Raw genomic sequence first — 24,162 nt, forward strand, 5'->3', positions numbered from 1 at the left:
GCCGCGGCCAGGCCAGGGGGAGGGGGCCTGCACTCACGCTCACATAGCCACGTTTGTCTTGCTTACTTTCACTTCTTTATTTGAATTGTTTACTTGTGAGGGGAAGGGGTGAGGGGCTGAAAGGGGGGTTGTTGTGTGACTCGTCGTTTGTTTGAACGGGTGTCGTGATTACGCTAAATAAAAAGGCCTTCTGTGAGAGTCAGACCATCTCATCCGCAATATGGGTGCAGCATCTGTTGATATTTAATGTCACCCAGCAGACACTGCATGCCCCCCCCCCCCCCCCCCGACACTCACGATCCTCCTCCATCCCTTTCATTTACACATCTAGTTATTTATTTATTCCCTCTCTTTTTGTTGTTGTTGTTGATGTTTTTTTTTCTGCCTGCTCCTCGTGAGGGTGGGTGCGGGCTGGCTGTACCCGGCTCTATGCCCACAGCTGCTTGGGCACAGGCGGCACAGGAGGCACGGGGTGCTGGAGCAGAATGGGCTTTAATTAGGAGCCCAGATGAGCGAACCGCCACAGTACCATCCGCTGGCTCCGAGAGCTCTTAAATATTTATCAGCTTACAGGGTGAATCCACAACACACACACACACACGCACACACACACACACACACACACACACACACACACACACACACACACACACACACACGCACACACACACACACACACACACACACACACACACACACACACACACACACACCTCTATCATCTCCCAAATGCCCCTTCTTCTCCTCTCATCTCCTGTCCCCCCATACACACTCCCTCACACAGATAAACCCTCCCACAAACTGGAGAAAATAGCCAATCAAATGCCAGAGCCCAGCTTTGCTCCTTGAATTTAACACTTCATTGCTGGTCCTCCTGAATTTGTTTATTTTTCAGGACGAGGCACAAAGAGAGCCTTAGCGATTAGCAGCGGTCAGGAAGCACTCAGGTCAAAAGGGACACACCTGGGGACTTCAGGTGACAGGTAAGGTAAGCATCTCTGCCGCAAGCACAGCAAGAATTTAATAAAAGCCCTGCAGCTGTGTGAAAGGCCAGGCCGGGCAGGGCAGGGCGTTCACACCAACTCACATCCTTCCCAACACCTCCAGCAGCACCCCACCAGCTCACATGATGAAGCACTGAGTAAAGGTCACCCACAAATGCATTACATTAACATACGCTTTTGTCTAAAGTGCCTTTCAATGCAGTGTGTCAACTCATTCAGTGGCGTTAAGAATCCCTCGCATTATAATCTAAGGCCATGGCTTTGGCTTTGGCATTGGCAGCACAATGTTGATCTAGCAACAAACCACCAAACTCCCTTTCCCCATTATCTTGGTACAGAAGTGGAGTGTCACTGCTAAAGTTTCATACAACAAAATTGCTCAATCGACTGAGAAAAAGGCAGTGATAAGCTCAGAATGGCCGCCTTGCTGCTTTTCACAGACTGAGGTTGCTGTCTGAACATACAAAATTACTACTGTGGGATTACTGTGTGTTAAAAACGACAGTGATCCCTTTTTGTTGGTGGAAAAGGAGCAGTACAACGCAGTGCTGGAGTCTCTCCTTCTGGTGGGAGAAAGCGGCGGCCGTGTCTGTCTGACGAGGGAAAGCGGCAATGACCCAGCGGGAAGTCGTCCCAGGCCACGCCGCTGACCCTGGACCTGTCTGGGCCTCCACCGGCTGCTGTGGCTGGAGACCCACGTTGCCAGGCAACCATTCTGTTGATCCCCCCACCAGCACCCTCCTCTTTGATGTTTCCACCCCCTCTCCGGGCAAGTAGCATTCTTAAAGTGCTTAGGATTTACAGTGAGTGGGAGGAGGGAGAGGGGGGCAGAGAGGGGGGTGTGTGTGGGCTGTGTAGGAATAAGAGCAACCCGGCTTAGTGTAGCCTGTAAACCATGTTAATGAGACCTGACCCAGCATCTACAAGTCATCAGATGACTTCAATATTTTTGTGAACGATAATAAAGACTAAAAAAAAGATATCTCTGGTTATTCAATAGGATAATACTTAATACTCTTGAAACCACTACATCACAGGGAAATGACCAGTGATAAATACGGTTCCGCTTCACAGAAACAGTGGGAAAGAGAGAGAAAGAGAGAGAAAGAGAGAGAGAGAGAAAGAGAAAGGGAGAGATATGTATATGGGAATGGTTGCATACCCTTAGCATGTGGCCGTGGCAGACTAAGATATAAGCAGGGAAAAGTCACATCCCAGAGGCCTCCGTAGTGGAGAGACTGTTGGGTGTCTTCCAGCAGAGTACATCTGCTCTAGTGAGAGAGTGTGAGAGAGAGAGGAAGAGAGAGAGGGGGCTATGTGTGTGGGGGGTGTATAGGAGACAGAAAGAGAAAAAGAGAGTGAGAGAGAGAGACTCAACATGGGGCTCCTATATGTGGCCGGGCAAACTTGTTCCCAGGCTGAAGGAGTTGAAAAAATAGAGGGAGTGAGAAAGAGAGAGAGAGAGAGAGAGAGAGAGAGAGGGATAAATGAACGACTGCAACAGCTCGTGTTCCTGCTGTATGGTGCAGTCCGCCTGTGTGTGCATGTGTGTGTGTGTGTGTGCGTGTATGTGTTTCTGTGTGGGTGCTGCTTGCTCCACATGCAGACGTTTCCCCTGTCAGGTCCTCTCAGGGTGAGGGAGTGCAAGCTGGGTGCGGGCACTGAGCACTGAGGCAGGGAGGGGTGTGAGGTGAGGGGGTGGGGGGTTGTCACGTATGCCTCTAAAGTTTCACAGCACAGCAGGACTCCTGACTGCTCCGTCCAGGCCAGCTCTCCCGTGCCTGACCAGACCCTGCTTCTCCTCCCGTCGCTCTCTCTCTCTCTCTCTCTCTCTCTCTCTCTTGTGTGCTCTCCCTCTCTTTTTCCCTATACTTCGGCTTTTTGCTCTGTTTTGGCCGGTGCGTCTCTCTTTCCCTCGCTGTTCTTTTCTTTTCTTTCTCACTCTCTCTTTCTCTCTCTCCCCTCTCGGCGCCAGCACTATCAGTTTCCAGCCCCTTTTTATAGGAATCACTCTGTGATCAAAAGAGGACAGAAGGGGAGGGGGCTGTGTGTGTGTGTGTATGTGTGTGTGTGTGTGTGTATGTATGTTTGTGTGCATGTGTATGTGTTGAGGGGTTGGCCTATATGCAACAAGTACGGCACTGAAAGAGTGCGAGCGGCCAGTCAATAAACTAGCATGAAAAACGAGTCAGTGATCTCAAAGCAAACACAGGCATAATATACCGGCTCCTCAGTCCATCTCACAAAGCCCTGAGAGTCCGCCCTGCAGACAGATCACTTTCAGCTGAGAACAATTACACTGCACTGGGAGGAATGCTCTGCCCTAATACTAGAACATACCCTAGGATCCAACCGAGAACATGTGGCAATCATGTTCACAAATTGTCATGCCAACACAGGACATCATTACATTTATTGACGCACATGTAGGACAGATAACAAGGCACACTTAAATGGTGTATTGATACAGAACAGATACAGTTGCATTATCACTGTGCTTGCAGCAGTATGCAATACGGTACATCTAATGTATGGACCTGCAAGCGTAGATTTTTGAACATTGCCCAAATATGTTCTGGCTTCATTAAAGTCGCACAGTATGCCTCAGCTGTGAGGTGCTATATTAGCTGAGCTGAAGCCAGAGGGTTTCAGAAACAGCACAGATTGGGCATGATGCAGATGGGTTTCCTTGGCATCTTGGCATGCTGGTACAAGAGAAAAAAGCTCTGGCCCTTAGGCAAGGGAAAAAAATGTTGCACATCATGGGTATTTTTTTACACCTCTCTGAAGTGTAGAGGCGTGATATGAAACTCCTGGACATGGGTGAAGCTCAAATCTTTTAACCATTGCAGTAAATGTAAATGCTGAAATTCTCTGCTGATCCGTTTTCTCAGGCAGTAGTGAAATGGACAATAGGATCATTGACTATAGCAGGAAGCACATTGGTCCCAGCTTGTTATAATGATGCAGAAGAGACCACAGACAATTAAAGCCCCATTGCACACAGATGTTCAAATCAAACACTTAATCCCACACCCCCCTCTCTCCAACTGATTAGGCCACTTATGGTGAGAAGCCGTCTCCTCTTTATGTCAACGCAGCTTCCAAGGTGCAATCAGTTTTGTATCAATTTTAATCAATTTCAACAAATCAGAACGTAATCCCTTTAATCAGCCAAATGCCTGTTCTTAAATACCCGCCATCAGAACGTATAAGCATGTTTATGTTGCTTTAATCCCCGATACTGCAGACACGGAGAGAGGCAGAGTGCAACAAAGCAACGCTGACAGAGTGGGTGAGGGTCAGTGATGAGACAGAAAAACCAAAGAGTAGATTTTATTACCAAAACATAGTGTGTGTGTCTAGATGATCATAAGACTGCATTATGATTAAGGCCAAGGGCATCTGTGTGTGTGTGTGTGTGTGTGTAGGATGTTATGTGGAAAGTGTGTAAGTGAGATATCCAAGTGTGTACAGTATGTGTGAAGTGTAATATTATTGTAGTGGTACCAGAGACAGGCGTTAACACTGTGCTCTAATTGCAGGTGAGTGGCTCACTGAGCGTCTGCTAGGCTGACTGGAGCAGAGACGACGCACAGAAACCTGACCTGCTCTGATCAATTGCTCATACAGGCAACCCACACACACACACACACAGTATATGGTTACTTAATATCACTTCATACCCCTCTCTCTCTGTCTCTCTCTCACACATGCTTACACACAAATATACTTATCTCACCAAGGCCTGTGTTTTCATGCATACACATTTCCATACACATGGTTCCCCATTCTTACCCCCTTACAAATACTTAGGCTGCCTCTCACCCACACGCATACATAAACACACACACAGACAGACACACACACACACACACACTCGCACAATGCAACACATAGACAGCCATCCCCGCTCTCAGACATGCATGCACACAAGGTAAGCCCTGCCAAGTGCAATGACAAAAAGAGCCATGTTAGATATGGTTGGAGAAGGGCCGTCTCTCAGGATAGCGGTGACAGGGAAGCCTTTGTCTCCTCTGTCTGTTCAGCTGCAGCAGTTCTATGGCTTTATCTACACTTCCCCACCAGCCTCCTCTCTGTGGCCGGACAAGCAGGAGACAGAGCAGGAGGGGACCCCCCAGAACACCCAGAGCCCCCGAAAACCCCACTGCCAGTCCCATTCCAATGCAGACGGCACACACGCATGTCAACAACAACACAGAAATAATAATGTGAACACACACACAAACACACACACACACACATACACAAAAGGCAGACCCCTTGTGTAGGCTGACACACGGAGCATCAATTATGCATCGTTCAGATTAGGGTACGGCAGTGGCAGCAACGCAAACAGGACGCGGGGCGGCTGCGTTATCAGGCTTCCCAAGCAAACCCCGACTTAAATTCCCCCTCTAATTCCCTGTGCCCCGGCGCTCCGGTCTCCAGATGGGTCCTGAGCCGGCCGGCCTGCCAGCAACAGCTTGCACTGTGTTTGTTGAAAACAAAGATGACGGATTAAATATCCAGCCGTAGCGCAGGGGAATGAAGGGGACGCTGATAATTTGCTGTTTCCAATGAAAATAAGGCCCTTTTCTGAAATGTTTCTGTTAGTGTTGTTTTTTCTTTCTAACAAATCTGATGTGAAAATAAAGACACCGCCTTCACAGCAACCGCTCTCACTGACTCAGTTGAGTTCTGTCCACTGGGTTGCTGTCCTCCACTGTATCTACCTCCTATTCTATCCTCCTCTACCTGGAATCTTCATTACTGACATTATGTTTTTTATAATGCCAGTTTCATGTTAAATATATATTGCTCAACAATGAGTCACTACCAAATAAATAGATAAAGCAGTTTTGATGTTCCACTCAGTACTTGGGAAACCTAATGTATTTCTGCTGTTGATAGACAGGTGTTAGCCATTTGACGCAAACATCAGAGTAGAGAAGTGAAATGGGAGATTTCAGAGGAACCCATTTATTATCACTGGGGTTATTCTTCAGAACATGAGATAAATGCACCCTGCACTTGCAAAGTGGTTCCTGCAGAGAAACAAGCATAACTAAATCAATACTTCACGCTGCTCTAATCGGCTGATACATTCATTCCCATTACACATCTTCTCACTCCTGCCACTGATCACATCAAACACCCAATTAATATGTGAAGGCTGAGGGAGGCCCACTACGCTCTACAGCTCTACAGCTCTACATCCCACTACGCTCTACAGCTCTACATCCCACTACGCTCTACAGCTCTACATCCCACTACGCTCTACAGCTCTACAGCTCTACATCCCACTACGCTCTACAGCTCTACATCCCACTACGCTCTACAGCTCTACAGCTCTACAACCCACTACGCTCTACAGCTCTACATCCCACTACGCTCTACAGCTCTACAGCTCTACAGCTCTACATCCCACTACGCTCTACAGCTCTACATCCCACTACGCTCTACAGCTCTACATCCCACTACGCTCTACAGCTCTACAGCTCTACATCCCACTACGCTCTACAGCTCTACATCCCACTACGCTCTACAGCTCTACAGCTCTACAGCTCTACAACCCACTACGCTCTACAGCTCTACATCCCACTACGCTCTACAGCTCTACAGCTCTACAGCTCTACAGCTCTACAACCCACTACGCTCTACAGCTCTACAACCCACTACGCTCTACAGCTCTACATCCCACTACGCTCTACAGCTCTACAACCCACTACGCTCTACAGCTCTACAACTCCACATCCCAGTGCTTATCACAGAGTTGCTGCAGATTTGTTTTGGATGCTCTCAGCTAGTAATATCAACAGGGCCAATTGTATCTATTTATATATATATCTATATATATATATATTTGTATGTACAGTATATTGTCATACTGCTTCTGTTATAGTTAACAGAGAGAGGGGTGATGGTCTTTAGCATATTTTTCTCTTCAGAGAAAAAATGATGTCTTGCTCTCTTTCCCCACAGAGACAAATAAACAAGCCAGAGTATGAGTGATGTCTGAGGGATTGAGTGTGGAGGAGCCTTAGGCAAGCCACACAAACCACCCTCCAAGAGGGAGTGTGAGGGCAACTCAGCAATCAGCCACACTGAACCTATCATCTCAGCCCTGTGCCACAACACACACCAGAGAGAAGGATCATTTCAACTCCTGGTCATGGGTTGAGTCATGAGGAGAAGAAGGAGAGAGAGAGAGAGAGAGAGCTCTTCTATGTGGTGGACTGAGACACACACCAATATCACTGTGTGCTCAGTGCAACACAACAGGCCAACCAAACCTCTGCCCTATGTTCTCTCTCATTTCCAAACCTCAAGCAGAGGGTTTCAATGTGCTGTGTGCCTGTGCCACCAGAGCCAGAAGAGCAAGTGCACTCTGCCTCGCTACACGGCCCAGCTGCACCACCCTGCAGAGGACTGTGCACCTGGAGAGTTGGACAAACCACACCGCTTATTGGCTATGTGTACTTTAGTTCAACACAAAAACACATTCACTGACAGCACAATGCATTAAACATCAGAACCTCTTTTGAGACTTTATGGCAGCAAAAGCTATCCAAAACCGAAAAACTACGGGAGGTCTTCAGATTTCCTTCCATACAAAAAACAGGAACTCTGTGTGTTTCCTGATGGAAATTGTGAGGAGGGGGACATGGTTGTGGGCTGATCTTAGGATCTTCAGCTCAAGAAAAATCACTGTGGTCCTGTCGCATCAAGGCAGGATGGGACAGCAAGCCAACAATGCAAGACCCAACATCTGGTTTGCATCTTCAGGAAATCTCCAGCCCCTAACGCAAAACTGCATATTTTCCTTTTGGCCCAAACTGGGCTCAGATATCAGATCTAGAGAAAGCGGAGGATATGCTGGGGAAGCACTGCGTTGCTAGCAGCCCTGCCTCTCACTGACCGAGGACACTGGACCGGACTGCAGGGGATCGATCCTGAGGAAACCACTAGCCTTTCAAGCACACTCCAGCATTCTCCTGCACTGGCCAAAAAGCCTCTGGAACTACGATTAGGTTTCCTTTATTAAATAATCTTCATATATAATTACATTTATCAAAGCATAGATATGCAAAAAATGCATAAACCCCAAAAAACACTGAAATTGCATACGGTGGTGTCAGTGATAATTGAGCCCTCCTCCAAAAACTCGTAAATTGCGGAGGTCAGATGGAGTTTCTTTGGCCGTCACATAGAATCTGGTCTCGCCACTTCCTGGCCCTTTCTCACATCATTATCACAGTGCCTAAACACGTCCCGTGGTTGTTATGGCCGCCTTAAAGACGTGAGAGCGGCGCGTCTGAACACTCGGGGAGTGGAGGGGAGGCTGCTTTAATTGCCACAGAGGAGAGAGTCGTTAAAACGCAGATTGCTTTTATCTAGAGTGGGGCGCTCCAGGATTAACTCTCTTCGGTTGCTCCACATTGTTTCGCCAGGAAAAGGGGGGAAGTGGGGGGTGGGATGCAACAAGTTATGCAGATGAGATGTTAATTAGGGGAATGGCATGGTGGAGTTTGTTCTAGTCCAAACCAGCCCTGCTAAAACAAGAGTGTGGGAATGGTTGGGTCTTTGGAGGTTGGGGGTGGATGTGGTGGCGGTGGCAGATGTATCCCATCGCCCCCCACCCTTTTCTTCACCATCACAGCCCCTTTACTCTTTTTTGCACTCCTTCCCAGCATCCTCTCCTCCTCCTCCTCTTCTCCTCTCCTCTGTACCTCTCTATACGTGGCGTGCTGTTGTGCCGCCTGATTCTGCCGCCATCAGGCTGACATTGCCCTGACATAAGGTGAAATAGATGCGCTCACAAAACATGGGAATCTTTGCCTGAGCGGAAGAAAAAGAGGCAAAAAAAAACACAAAACAAAAAAAGGAACTTTCCTGAAGAAAGAGACGGCGATGCGACCCTGGCTGTGTGGAGCCCTTAGAAACGCAACTCATGAGCGCCTAATGGCGCATTAATGAATGAATGGGAATTCACATGCAAATGAGTGCAGGGGCGGCAACTGCAAGTTTTGTTGTTGTTTTTTTTCTAATTTTTGTTTGTTCCTTGTTTGTGCAGCCAGTTGCCGGACAGCCCCCTGCCACTCTGCAGAGTTAACTCTTTCAGGGATCACAACGTACAGAAAAAGTACTTTAGATTATTTAAACACTTATGTTGAGCGTACTTACATTCATTCAACTAGTTATGCACTGAAACAAACAACTAAGTTTAAAACATCTACAGTAAACATCCAGTATGTAGGAAAAATGTCAAAAGACCCGTGTGTACAGTGCACTACTACTATGTAAGGAGTAAAATCAGTTCACAGGTTTGCAGACTACAGTCACATAAAACTCTCCTATCATCAGATTTTTTATACATGTTTCCATGTTTTAGCTTTGGACAACAATGAGTTAAGAGTGTTTCTGCAAGGTATCTTCTGAGAACCCCGCAGCTGAGGAAAAATATAAATTCTTCATTGTTTACTGTCTGTCAAAACCCAAATCATTCTTGCTGTGTCTTGCATACTCCCATCTCCCTCTGGGCACAAGGTGGAAGTGGAGGAGAAAGTGACATTACAAGCCTGAGCTGCACGCTGGAAACTGGGATTTAACTGCTTCCTTCCTCCATCACAAGAGCCAAAAAACCCATCTGACAATGAAGTCTCCCTCTCAAAGCACAAAGTAACAAAACCCACCCTCGTTATCACACTCATTAAAGCACTGGTATGCAAAAAAAAGATTAAAACCCCACCAATTTGCAAAGGGCAGTGCGCGCACACACACACACACACACACACACACACTCTCACACTCTCACACACACTTCCTCTATGGCAGACAGATACTACAAAGTTTATATCCGCCGCCCTCTGGCATTGTCTTGGTTGCTGCATGCAACATCACTGTCTGGGCCTCTGTCCAAACTGTGACCTACCAAATTACTGGTCACTGTGTTGGCTCTGAGCTGGCAACAGCAATGCGTTCGCAACCAGAGGAAGACCTCAGGGTGATGCTTGCTAAATTATACGTTGATCCAAACCTTAAAAAAGAGCTGGCGTTCTCTGCAGCTACAGACAATAGGTTTAAGCAACAAGCTTTCCCAACAAACAACAAATGCACAGAGGTGAAATACCACAATAATGTGGCCAAAAAACGCATTCATAACAAAAAAAGCATGTGTGGATATGGACCTGACTAGAACAAGGTGGTGATTTGTCATAGTGGGCACTCTGAGACGAGATTTTAAAGCCTGATCCTGAAACAAGCTGGTCAGGAGAACTGTGTCCCCCAGTTCGATATCACTTCTTTAGAGGACACAGCTTTGCATGGTGTCAGTTTTAGAATGAAAGCATTTTGAAGACATAAGCTGATACAGCCCCCTCCACCCCTTCTTTCTCTCCCTGTCCTCCCTCTCTCTCTCTCTCCTCTCTCTCTCTCTCTCTCTCTCTCTCTCTCTCCTTTCCCCACCCTTGAAAGCATGTGGTGACCCAGGGATGTGTAAAATGGGGGCCAAATGAATTGCTTGGGCACTTGAGCTCCTCTCCCCCATTACGGCAGCGCTGCCCTACCTATGTTGAGTCAGCAGAGCGCTCACTCTATCCGTCTAATGGACAGCGCTGGAATTTAATTAGCAGGAAGCCGCAGAGTGGGGGCCTGCCGAAGATTCCCTGGGACGGAGAGACAGTGAGAGAGAGGGAGCGAGTGAGCGAGCGAGAGAGCAGGGTGTATGTGCGTACGTGTGTGTGTGTGTGTGTGTGTGTGTGTGTGTGTGTGTGTACGTGCGTAAATGTGTGTGTGTGTGTGTGTGTGTGTGTGTGTGTGCATGTCTGCATAGTCCCAATAGAATGTCATAGGGATTGTTCTTTGCCTGTACTCCATGAACCTTGATTTCCTGAATTACTAAAATTATTTCTGAAGTAAGATTGTAATCACTGATCCACAAACATGATCCACATTTGGGACATAAAAGGAAAAGTGAGTGTTAGAATGGGACATTACTAGGGATGCACGATATATCGGCGGCCGATATATTATTAGCCGATAAGTGAAAAAATGAAAATATTATTATCGGTCCGATAACAGAATTCTGGCCGATAATTTGCCCCGATGTTTTTTAAAGTCCTAATATAGGCCTACGTAAGGTCCGCCTGGCTACACTGAGCTAGCCTACTTGAGCTTGGTTGGCTATACTTTTTCCTCAATATAATGTCAGCGGTGTGAATGTATTTCACCACTCTAACAAAATCTGTGGATATGCGTTCATTTGGGAATCTGTGCATCTCAAAATCCTCTCGTGAATGATCCGCCATTTAACCTTAACAGAGCGGAGCTCAGCCCTATCTAGAGCCGTCTTGTGCTGGTGTGTTTGCACTTTACCGAGCTGGTCGGGGAAACAAATAAACAAACTCGTTAGTGGGACGAGTACATAAGTAGGCCTAGTTCTAAGTTGTGTTTTAGTATTATATTTGCATTACTTTAGCTTGGGTTTTGTATTATTACCTAGAAATATGCCTAGAAATATAAAACCATTCGTGCTTCAGTTCGACAGGTCATCATAATAAGTTATTAAAACCTTCGGGGCTAACGCCTTTCATTTCTGCTGCACCAGGTTGTGCGCAACAGAGTAGACGGACATAAGATACAGTCTGAGGAGTTGCAGCTTTATTCAGTTACCCGCAGTTGAAACTAAACCTAAATTTATGAGCGTTTAGTCCTAAATGAAAACGATTCAAACTCTCTAGCCACTCACTCGCAATTCACTGACGTCAGGTTCACTTAAAGGAGCCACACATACTGTAGGGCTAGGCTACTGTTATGTTGTTGACTGCCGTACTATAGAGGACTATTATGAGTTCTGTCTATCATTTGGTGGTAGGTAAAATTACTGCAATAACATTATGCTTATTAAATGCTTTCCCCAAATCACTTTTCACAATTTATTTTCAAGTAATATTATCGGTTATCGTATCGGTATCGGCCACAACAAACCAATAAATATGGGTTATCGTTATCGGCCCTAAAATTCCATATCGGTGCATCTCTAGACATTACTAAAAGATAAAAGATGAATTAACATAACAGGGCCCATCTCCCACAAATACAATACTATAAAAGGCTTGTAAATAGGAGAGCTGGGAGAGATGAAGAGAGAACGAGAGTGTGTGTGTGTGTGTGTGGGTGTGTCTGTGTGTGTGTGTGTGTGTGTGTGTGTGTGTGTGTGTGTGTGTGTGTGTGTGTGAGAGAGAACTCTAATGTCCCCCTGGCTGGCTGCAGCATGAGCAGTTTGATTATGCCCTTATCTCATCTGTGTGTGTGACTTTGACCCATAGCCTCCCCTGCACCGCACCTCCCCCTGCTAGCACCAGCACTGCAGCCCTGCCTGCCTGAGCTCAGCTTGCTAGCTCCAACAGTGGGCCGAGGGCACCTACTTTCTAACAACTTTGCGGGATGTTGACATTATTCAGTGAAATGTGTATTTACCTCCCCGCAGCTGACTCACTGATTTAGGAAGCCGAGGGCGAAGGCCTGAGCCACCTTCGTACTTAATGACTTGTGGCAACAGCCCGTGCAATCTTTCTGTGACTCAGACTTCAACCACTAGCAAAATCGCCCCACCCCTCAACCCCAACATGTCCGAAACACATTGCTCCGTTTACAACCGCCTCATGCAGTTGACCAACAGGTGGCGCTGTCTTGACTGCAAGTTTTTGTTTGGCTGGTGAGGAGAGGTGTGGCCCTGGCGGTGGGTTCTCTGCGCATGGCCCTGCTACTCACACCACCCTGACAGAGGAATCTCAAAACAATTCTCTATATTTCACAACAGGCCGCCGAGTTCTCACTGGCCAGGCCCGGCGTCTGGAGCGCGAAGTGACCGAAGCTCATGGGTGGTTTTCAGGGTCAGGCTCTCCATTAAGTGAGGGTACAACAAAGGAGCGTGCTTCAAAGAGGAGGACTGAGGATGTTGTCGGGGGGAGAGGGTGGGAAGGGCGAGGAGAGGGGACGTCTCTTGCCTCTGCATCCTTTGTTCCCCAAACGTGACAGAATATCTTTAATTGCCAACCAGTCATATGAGCTTTAGCGATAGCAACCGCAAGCACCTCTGGATTCATGTCCAAAATCATGTACAAGACTGTCATGAGGAATTATGTTCAAAGAGCCATCAGACTAGCCTGACGAGCCAGACCCACATTAAAATGTAGAGTCTGGGCACTCACCGTTCGCAGTGCTCAGCGCGAGGGGCGGGATAATCAGTTGTCTTTCAAATTCCCTCTGCACGCAATAGGACAGCGGCAGCGCTATGAGTCCCATGCGTTTTCCCACCAGTGGAGCTAGTTGGCTAGTTCAAACTTTTGGCAACTTAAAAAAGCTTAACTCGTGTCACACTGTTCGCCAACAGCAACATCCATATTCTTTGTTTTCAAGTAGCAGGGAATTCAAGCCAAACCATTGCAACTCTGCCATCAATCATTATGTTAAGCCCGCCTAACGACACGATTTGATTGGCCTGATAGAAGTTTAATTTTTCGAGCTCACAAGCCAACGGAGAGTTGCTAGACTAGCCCTGGCAGCAAATGTAATTTGCTGCCGCTAGGGTGTGTCTAGATTTCTAGGCTACCATCAGACCGCATTGTTCCACAAAAGAGCCCAGCTGACTGGGGAAGCCCCTAGCCCCTTGTGAGGTGTACTGGGTCCCCTTCCCTCCACTCCAAGCACTGAACTCTTCATGATACACACACATAGGGCACTGACAGGGCACTGTCTCTTACAAACAGTTTTCTCACCTCTCTTTCTCTCTCTCTCTGTCTCTCAAACACACACACACACACACACACACACACACACACACACACACACACACACACACACACACACACACAAACACACACACACACACACACACACACACACACACACACCGCCTTTGCCTCTGAGACTCCCTCAAACAGTTCTAGTGTAAATGAGGAGCACTGAAGCTCGGCTGAAGGGGATGAAACAGGAGCAGATCAGTGATGCAACACACACACACATAGTTCTACAACTGCTACCACTATTATCTTTAGTCAAATATACAGTATACAACATTATAACAATATTATAAAAATATAACGGCCATTCCCTTGTATCCTATTGCCATGTGTTGTGGTGGCATGGTTTATATTTGTTTCCAACAAAGTCCAGCACTACTGTGTAATTGCTAACATGCTCCATGGACACTCCATGTTTTCCTGACAACCCGCCGTTCCCAGCCACAGAAATAAATAACAGAAGTGGGCATGTGCCAGGCCCTGTGGTTTGGCAGCAAGAATGTGCCACAGCCTTTATTATACTTATTTACTTATTTATTTATATATCTGCCGCTCCACAAACAGATGGAGAGACTGAGGGCAGGACTGTGGATGAATAGCTCAATAATTTAAAGTCGATTCCACACTCGTCCCTGCCCCCCTTCAGACTTTCAATTATTAAAAAACAACATCTGACAAAATGTGCAGAATGACAAAAAAATTCAACAAAGACAAAAGAGGCCTCATTCATTCTCCAAACAACGACTAAAGAGAGCATGCTTTCTTTATTTGTTTCACTCTTGTGGGTAAGACATACCATATAAAGGACTGAATAGGACCTACTGATATGCAATGAAATCTATTCTGCATTCACACTTCAGAATTTGAAGAACCAAGGATTGTGCAAGAACGGCATCTCAAGCTTTTTGCACTATATAAAACATAGTCGTGATATAAAATGCCCTGTTGTACATTTAGTAATGCTTTTTCCCTTTTAATTAAATCCAGAGAGCTCCCTTCATTGCCATGCCGCAATGGTGCAACTTGTCCCGCACCATGACTACAGCTGTCGAGGAAGATTGAAATATTGGACAGATTTAAGAGGCAGATGAGGAACTGCAGACACACACAGAGACGCCCTCTCTTCCCCCAGAATCACAAGGAGACACAGGTCACTCTGTCACCTGCCTCACCACAGTGCAACTACCCACCAATGTTTGCACTTCAAATCTTCTTCATGATACAAAATTAGCTAAATGATTTTGCCAAGTCATTAAATTAGCTTTAGGTCATGCATGGTGGACATTGCATGTTGTCAGCCATGTTGCCTGTCACTGAAATTAGAGCTCACAGTGAGATCAAGTGAACCATAATATGTTTGAAAACCAGGTCTATGCTGTTTATTCAGGGCAAACACCCACAGCTACAAATCTAACTGTAGATGAATGACAGATGGGCATAAAGGGTACAAGGACAGTCTAGCAACTGAGGCAACATATTCTCTAAAACAAAAATAACCAAAACAACACTAATGTCATTTCTGTCACACATACATATACATGAAAACCCAGCAGCTCCAATTCGGCAGCAAAGCCCTCGTCTTTCTTCTATATTTTACCAGCCATACGGTAGTTTATTTTTCACTTCTCTCACCATCTGTAGCAACTTTCCCCTACAGACAACCACAGCTGTCCTGTTTCATGTCTGCGCGCTCCTTTCATTCTCCCTCCCAAATGGCTCCTGCACACAATAGAAACGGCCCGCTTCTGAACCGCAAAGGCCCACACACTCCCCTTGGCACCAAGTGCAACCTTTCAAATCACTGAGCTGACAGACAGAGACAGATAGATGCAATCTGTTTCAAATTCACACTCATGCATTTTACTAGTGTGATCTGATCAGCACGAATGCTAAAAAAAAATAATATTTGTCTAAGCAATGGTGAGTTAGTGAAATGGGGCCCGTTCCCAGACTGGTACCTTGGAAAGACAAAAACACCAGCTTATTACTGATCTATTACCATTCATGATCTGAGAGCGATGCCTACAACCACACATGGCAAAAACATCAACATTATCACCCAGGCAAAATAGATCGACATTCCATCAGCACAGCTCATCCATCTGCAATCCATTTGAGCCTGCAGGCCATGGACAGGGACGGACCGTACAGCCAGAGACTGGGGGTGAGACCCAGCCGAGAGGGAGAGGTGGGGGGAGTAGGAATGAGGGGGGGGGGGGGGTGCTCCATACTGCTAAGAGCCTAGAGAGGAAGTGTCTTTTACAACGGGACAGCACAAGTCTTGATCTCCAGAACATTCCGAGGGGAGCTTCAATAAAAAAGTGGAGGAATTGACATTTAACCAAAAGAAAAGATGACAGATGGAAACAGGGAGGATACCACTGATCTGGGTCTATTTTACATTGAGTACCAGATCTCATTATGAAATGTATAATTCCATCTATTATTTTTTTTTAATTAAGAGTTTAACATTAATCAGAAATGATCAGCTTGAAATTCTGCTCCTCTTCCTTGCCATTTGCCATTGGCAGCAGTCTCATCATTCTTTGACATACTTGAATGAGACATGGCAAGAGTAAGACACACGGGGCACATTTCACATCAGAAGAAAAGTGTTTGTGTGTAAAAAATGCAAAGCAGAATGAGTGAGGGGATAGGAGAGACACAGAGAGAGAGAGAGAGAGAGAGAGAGAGAGAGAAAGAGAGAGACAGAGAGAGAGGGAGAGAGAGAGGGAGAAGCGGTAGGGTAATTAGATCTCTCACACAGTTCTCTCACCGCCACCCCCAATCCCCCCTTCCTGCCATCATGGCAGGCCTGCACTGCACATGAGCTGTCTGCCCACCATTCAGAACACAGGCCTCATCAGGCCTTAATACAATCAAAGATCTCACAATAAAGACTGAGCAAGGGGCTAGCTGGCTACTAGCAGAGGCTTAAGACAATGGGACTCTTGTTGAATGGCATGCGGATACAAAGGACCCTTTCTCAGAAGTTTGCCAAAGCTCGGGCTCTAAAATGCAAGAGACGTCTACGCTCCCCTCCTGTAAGGCCTGCCCGCCGGCCCATTAGGGGCGGCTCTTCTCGCACTGCACCTTGGGAACTTGAGCACATTTTTTTGGGATTTGGAGGGAAAAATAATCTGCCCTCCAGAGGAACATACCATGTGGAAATATGAATTCCTGTAAAATCTCCATAAAACAAGGGGAACTAAAAGTAGGACAGGCATTCTTCTTAACAGGCATTACCTTTTCCCTCACGGCTAAACAGACAAAAACTGCAGAGGGATGCATATGTAACAAATGCCACACGGCCCTATCAAAGTGCTTGTGCAGTCTATGAAGCTATTGTTTCTGCAGAAGGTATGCACAAAACAGTGGTAAGTGTCAACATACATAAAATGCCCACTTCACTGCTAAGACACTCCTGGGTGAACGTGAACTAACTAGACACAGAACCCAGCAGAATACCTTTGCCTTCAGACAGATGTTTAGCCTTTCCATTATTCCATTATTTGAAATACGTATTCTCGAAAGAAAGAAAGAAAGAAAGAAAACAAATGAAAGAAAAATAAGCATTAAAAAGATAAATGGATGGTCACAGAAAGATTAAACAAATGTACATAACAGTACTTTGTTTGTTTGCTTCATTTTGTGATTACAGATGTCTAAAAATCTCCTGTCTGGAGCAGGAGAATATGTTCCAAATCTGCAGAAAGAGATCAACAGCCAACAATAGACATTAAACGGATTACCTGAATTTGCCGTGCAATCAGGTTTATGAGAAATTTACCCACAGAGGAACACTGTACTGTAAAATGTGTGCACGCACAGACAGACAGACACACACACACACACACACAAACACAAATCTTACAATATTTCCTATCTGAAACCTTATCTGCTTTGTTTAATCCAATAGAATTGCAGCAAAAATGGTTCAAAAGGAGGTCATATCAAATGATATTAAAAATGACTGTGCTGTGTATCATCACTCAGTCCCTACCAGTCCCTTTGCGCTGGGTCAGAGCCAGAAGCAGGGATTGCTACAGATTGTGCACTCTGTGTCTACAGTACCCAAACTTATTGTGAATTCACTTCCAATGTCTGACAATGTGTCTCTATTTTATGAATGGGCACTAACCTCGATTTTAATGAATGGCAGAGCGTGAGTCTGTGAGTGTGTGTGAGAGTATGAGGGACACGGTCATTGTTGAGGCACTGTTGCTGTTTAGTGGGATTTACACAGAAGGGAGAGCCCAAAATGAGAGGGGTAGGGGAGTAGGGGTGTTCTGAACCACAATGTGTGCTGCAGCAACCACAACAAAGGCCTGTGGTCTAGCCCACACTCGCCTTAAATAGCTCCACATTGTTGTTATTTCTCCGCCTGTGGAAAAGAAAGGGAAATACAAAACGGCTGTAACATGAGATGAGCCAAAAGTCAGACCGGAGATATTGGTAGATTTAGTTTCGTGCTCAGGGGGAGAACTTGAAGGGGGAAACTCCTCATTTGATTCCCTTCACCTATGTTCTTAGCAATAGCCAATCGGTTACAGTACTTGAAATACCTTCTGAAGAAAGTGCCTTTGTAAGACCTTATTTTACAACCCAAACACTCACATCACCATGTGAGAAAAAGGTTCAGTTCGCTGCAATGTCAATAACTTCTGACAGAACTTTAGCTTGTGGCACCTTAAGGATACATCATCAGAGATAACTAGTTCAGAAAGACACCAGGCACAAATCCCTTTAAAGGCTCAGTGGGGAAATAGGTCAGACCTCTTTGCAGACATCCACCACACGCAAACAGTATGTTCATCTCCGCTGGGGTCACACCAGGTAAATGTAACATAAATATCTATCGACTTGCCTGAAAACCTTCACATAGGTCCTATGGCATGCATGCATGTTATCTTTCACGACCAGCAATATCCTTTCATTGTGTGGCTCTCAGCGAATCAACAGAGGGGTGACAAATATCTCTCAGTAAACAATACCCTAAGCAGGTTTATGATGCACAGTTCCATTATCATCATCAACAAAAGGCTTAACAAAGCTATTTTTTAAGCAATACTGGTTGGAACAATGTCTTTGTTGACCTTTTACAAAGATTATTTAATCATAAAAATATTTTTTATGTTCGGTTGTATTATTACATTTGGTTATTCTTATATTAGGTTATTATATGGTCGTCATGGTTCTGTTGCATTTCAGTCCTGCAACAAACACCACTGTGCATGACTGGTACAAACTTTCGGCCCACTAAACCACAGCAAACCAAGCACTGCTAAACCACACAGCTAATCCCCTGGCCAACTTGAACTTGAACAAATCTGTGACGCACCAGTCAAAAAAATAGACTTTGAACACCACTGGAACAAAATGGTGAACAATGAATGCCAGCGACAGTTTGTGACATAATTTTACACTTTTCACAATTTTACCATTCCATTTCGCTTATGTTCATAAACAATTATCAGTTCACAATATAGTTATATACCTATCCTCAGTGACAACAGTGATTACTTTGTATTGATTATAAATAATGTAGAAATCAGATGCAGACAACCCAGTTCCAGAACTTAAGTCCTGCCATATTCTTTCTACCTGTGCACTTAACACAGGTGATATCACAAATTATCTGATCTACCTGGCTGCTAATTAGAATGATCTGGTTTACTAAATGGTTGGATCAAATACTTGGCAGGACTTTTACTTTCTGAACCCGGGATGTCCGCCTCTGGTAGCAATGCACCATTTTACTTATCAACTAAACAGACAAAGAAGTCTACAAAAACGTAAAGCTTTGAAACTTAACTCAGTCAAACAAAACAGCCCCTCTGAACCAAACCACCTGTTTTAAGAGCGATGTCAAAGGTCACCCCACTGAGTGAAAGCAGTGTAATCGCTTGACTAGACCCTAATGAGGTGGCATGTTTATCTAAGAGGTCAAATGCCTGGAAGATAAGGTCATGACCCTGACATCTTAAGCTGTGACCTTTGGTTAGTGTGGAGAGCTCCTGTGATCTTGACATCAGTTGGGAGGCAGAAGAATGAGGTCGTAAATGAGCCCTTTCTCACTGCCAGTGGTGGTAGTGGGGGAGGCTTTGACAAAACATTGTTCTTAGAGTTGACACATGATCCATCCTTGTGAGTGTGGGACACCACTGTTTATTACCCAGACAACACAGGCTGACTCTAACCAGCAGAAAACAGTCAATTGATGGCTTTAACATGGGTATCTTTGACAGAGCTGGCTCAGCTGGCTGCAGACTGCCTTGTGACATCTGTATAGGAGTCCAACCTTCACACTTAAAGCTAAAACAATACAAGTTCCCCTGACAGAAGCCAAGTCGAAATGGCACTCAAATCCTACATTTCTATTACCATTGATTGTCACTGCATTATTTAACAGTCTGAAGGTAAACTACAATGTCAAAGCTCTGACACATGAAGTCTATAGAGAGATTCAAACCAATTTGATATCTCTAATTATTGCAGCATAATTTGCTCATGTATTAGTAATTAACCTGATAGTGTGGCATTAAAGTCTAACCAAGCTATAAGTTGATAACAAGATCGATGGTGTTATCGCAGGAGAGCAGTGGCCAAGGCCCACTCCGCCAGCCCACAATCTGACTGCAGTGAGGGGTAAATTTAATTACCGGCATCAGCTGCCCTCAGAAACCACCACCTTAGGCATGGGAGTATGAGCTCAGCTCTCTTTAGATGGCTTTTAATCAAGGGAGCTCCACTGCCTTAAATAAGACACAAGAAGAAATCTGATCTTACGGGATGAGTTGAAAGCACAAGAGAGAGAGAGAGAGAGAGATAGAGAGAGACAGAGAGAGAGATAGAGAACGAGTGGACGACAGACAGAGAGAGAGAGAGGAACAGAGGAAGAGAGAAAAAGAAAGACAGAGACTGTAAAGCCACAGTGGGCAGACCTCCACACTCGACAGGCACTCTCTCTTTCTTTCTGGGCTTTGTATTTCCTTGTTCTCTTGCTGACACCTCTTATTCATGGCTGAGACCAACGCAGAAAAAAAACCTCAAATGCAAGCGATTAGAATGTTAGCAGGAGCAGAGTGCCTCTGAATAGGCCTTCAGAACATCAAAACTGGGGATTTTGGTGGGTCGCTGTGACCAAACATTTTCAGAGACACTGTGAGCTGCTCATACTTGTTCAGACAAAAACCTCAAAGGGGCTCTGTCGCCTTTAGTGGGGGGACTAAGTCAAGATGATTCACACGCTCCCCATCCGGACCTGAGGAGAGCAGAGCCCCATGCGTCTGCCTGCAGTCGGAGGAGTCCCAGCCAAGCCCGACGCTGCCCGGCATCTCTATCAGCACTGCATTTGGCCTAGCTCCCCTAATTTCACCTCCACGTTACCAAAAAGAACAACTTTGGCTCGAGCACATTGAGGGGTACAAGCTGACCCCCACCCCCTAAACCTCCTCGGTTAGAGAGGCCTTAGCTGGGCCTTGTCTGACTGACTGGTGGAGGCTCGCTGAGGAAACGAGCGTAATTAAGGTGCTCAGTTTTGACTGTGCGAGACAAAGCACGCTCCGCGCCTTCTGACTGAAAGCCCGTGTTTGTGTTGCTGTCAAGGCAAGACGGATCCCCTGCTGTCTCCTGCCCATTAGCAGTTTTACCATCAGAAACGAGCACTGGACTTCTCTCTGTCCAGCCGCTATTCAGTGATAAGTGAATGACAGCAGTTCACTGCAAAAGCACAACCTTGCTCATGATAAGTGGGTGAAAGAATTGCCCACTTTTACATAAGGGACCTGGTCAAAATCCTGACAAAATATGCTAATGTTAAATATTTAATTAATCTCTATAAAAATGCAAGGTAGCTGTTGGAAAAAAATGGTCCCTTAAATGTTATATATTTGAAAGTATCTGCAGGTATAATTCATAATTTGATATGATTTCCACATTACACTACACAATACTCAATACCTCTCTCTGTTTCATCACTTACATTTATTTTGACAAAATCCTGTTTTGGCACACTAGCAATCTCTCACAAGGAAAATGATTGCTTTCTTTCTCTCTCCTCTTTTCTTCCTTGTTTGAGATAACAGGCTCGGCCTGTGCCAACTTTCAAAAAATCTGGCCCGTCTTAAAACAGTGAATGGACAGCCGGGGAGACTGTTTTGGCATGGATGCCCTGCTTTTCTTAGACTGCTGCATTATTGACTGCAGATGAAATTAAGGGTGTCTGCCACAGATAACATTTGTTCCCACTTATAAGACAGAGAACCACTGAACTTTGCAGAGCTCTGCACAAGGTGAGAAACATTCAGATGTTTCAGGATTTTAGGACTTCATATACAATAAGGAAAATGTAAAAATTGTGGGTGTTTTCAAGTAACCAATGATAACCAGTGATTTATGTTTGCATGTTAGTAGTGCTGTTTATATATGAATTAATGTATCAGCTCATGTTGAAAACAACAGAAAAAGACAGAAAAGGCAGAAGAGGGAAAATAGGCAAACAGACACTTACCAGCATGCACAAAGTAGGCCAAGTACAGGTCGAGCTCCTTCACTGAAACTCCTATGTGGTGTGGCTGCACGCACAGCCCCGGGTTCGAGCACTGCGGGGACTTAACCAGCCGCTCGCCGTCCGTGCTTTCCAGTGGAATACCTTTGAACAAAATCACCATGACCAGGTCCAGACGCCACACTTTGTCGGCCTGACGGAGGCAATCAATCCGCCTCATCTTGCCCTTCTGGTCGGGATTGGACAGCACGCAGCACGGTGGCTTCTTGCCGGTGACAGTTAAGACAAAGTCCTCACGGAACTCGGGCCGGATGTCCTTGCGCAGTTTGGCGAGGAGTCGCGAGGCCCACTTTTGCTTGACCTCTGGCTTCTCGCTGAGCAGCTCGTCCTTCACTGCGCGCTCCTCTTCTTTGCTCATACGCTTCTCGTGCTTCTTGAAGTACTTCCTCTTGCGGGCCTGCAGGTTGAACCAAGTGTAAGCGAAGGCTCGCACGTGTGGCAGCAGCGCTTCAATGAAAGGATGGAATTCATCCTGCAAACAGAGACAAAAATATATATATATATCAGACATTATAGACACATTTCTGTTGCAGTTTTGTTGCAATTACTTATAAAAACAATGACGTAGACAACCTACAGTATATCCTGTAGAACACAAAATATTTAAAATACGAACCCTTGCAACGACAGATTTTGAGATACCTATAAATCACTAAAACTTTGTGATCTGGTCAAGCTGTTCCTCAGTATGAACATTCTTCTGTGTCACTCTAAATCAGTATAGGCTGATCGTTAATGCCAAGCTTTGCTTTCAATTTTAGCTCACACTTTAGACACACATACATAAACATGCATGAAAAAAGAGAGTATTTATATTTAACATTCCTCTGGCATCATTAGCGGAGCGGCACACGATAACGGCAGTGTGTTTCTGAGCTGAGAGGGGCCCGACTAGGCCGTATCTTGGCTCTCTGGCAAGAATGCAGGTCTGCTGGGGTCTGCCAGGACCGAGAAAAAGCAACAACCGCGCGGGAAAGCTGTCCGTCTATTTTTATCTTTTCTCCATGTAACCCCCACCCTGCCCAATACACACACACACACACACACACACACACACACACAGACATGCTCTCACAAACTTCCACTCACACAAAGACACTGTCCATAAACAGTCCCAGTTTCAATTTAATATTACTTGGGGCCTACGTCAAAGAAAGCTTTTGCAAGAGGTGGAGAGAACCAGAAGCAGGACGGTCGTGTTTTAGTGCAAATTTGAAGGGGTTCCACCTGCCAGTAGCAAAGACTGGAGGAGTAGAGTGTGGCGTGGGGAAAGATATAGTGTTCCATGCTCAGGTTACCAAATGCAATCATGACAGGGACACAATAAACATCCCAGCAAATGATCTCTGACAGCATTAGAAGCATAGACATTTATCTTACTCCCAAATGAGTTGAAATATTGTTATACACATTTCCCACATGATATATGGATGAATCAGCAAGGCCATGTTTTACCTTACTATAAATGTATATGTAAGCTTATAAGAACATACACATATGGACCTTTATATAGTTAGTTATATGTAGCCAAAAGATGGGTGAATATTACAGTGTATATATATATATATATATATATATATACTTCTATTATTAATCTCTTTCCATTCAAATTCACTAACTGGATTACAAATCACATATCTGCAACTACAAAAGCCTTCAGGTATGAGCCTGAAAAAAGAAAAAGCTCAGATGCTAATATCAAATTGCATGATCAGACAATAACAATTTATACTCCAGTTGCCAACATATCAAACAGACGTACGCAGCTAGTAAAACACCATTA

General features: G+C 45.4%; 1 protein-coding gene across 6 annotated transcripts in view; it reads right to left on the bottom strand.

Annotated features, from left to right (window-relative positions):
• nfia (nuclear factor I/A) overlaps window positions 1-24,162 on the bottom strand; it is a 145,909-nt gene that overhangs the window by 84,867 nt on the left and 36,880 nt on the right. For all 6 annotated transcript variants that reach the window (XM_042056185.1, XM_042056184.1, XM_042056182.1 and 3 more), the window contains exon 2: window positions 22,323-22,851. In XM_042056185.1, the coding sequence (XP_041912119.1) occupies window positions 22,323-22,851 (529 nt within the window). The remainder of the gene's footprint in view (window positions 1-22,322; window positions 22,852-24,162) is intronic.

This window comes from Alosa sapidissima, chromosome 12 (assembly GCF_018492685.1).
Source record: "Alosa sapidissima isolate fAloSap1 chromosome 12, fAloSap1.pri, whole genome shotgun sequence".
In the NCBI taxonomy this organism is placed as follows: domain Eukaryota; kingdom Metazoa; phylum Chordata; class Actinopteri; order Clupeiformes; family Clupeidae; genus Alosa; species Alosa sapidissima.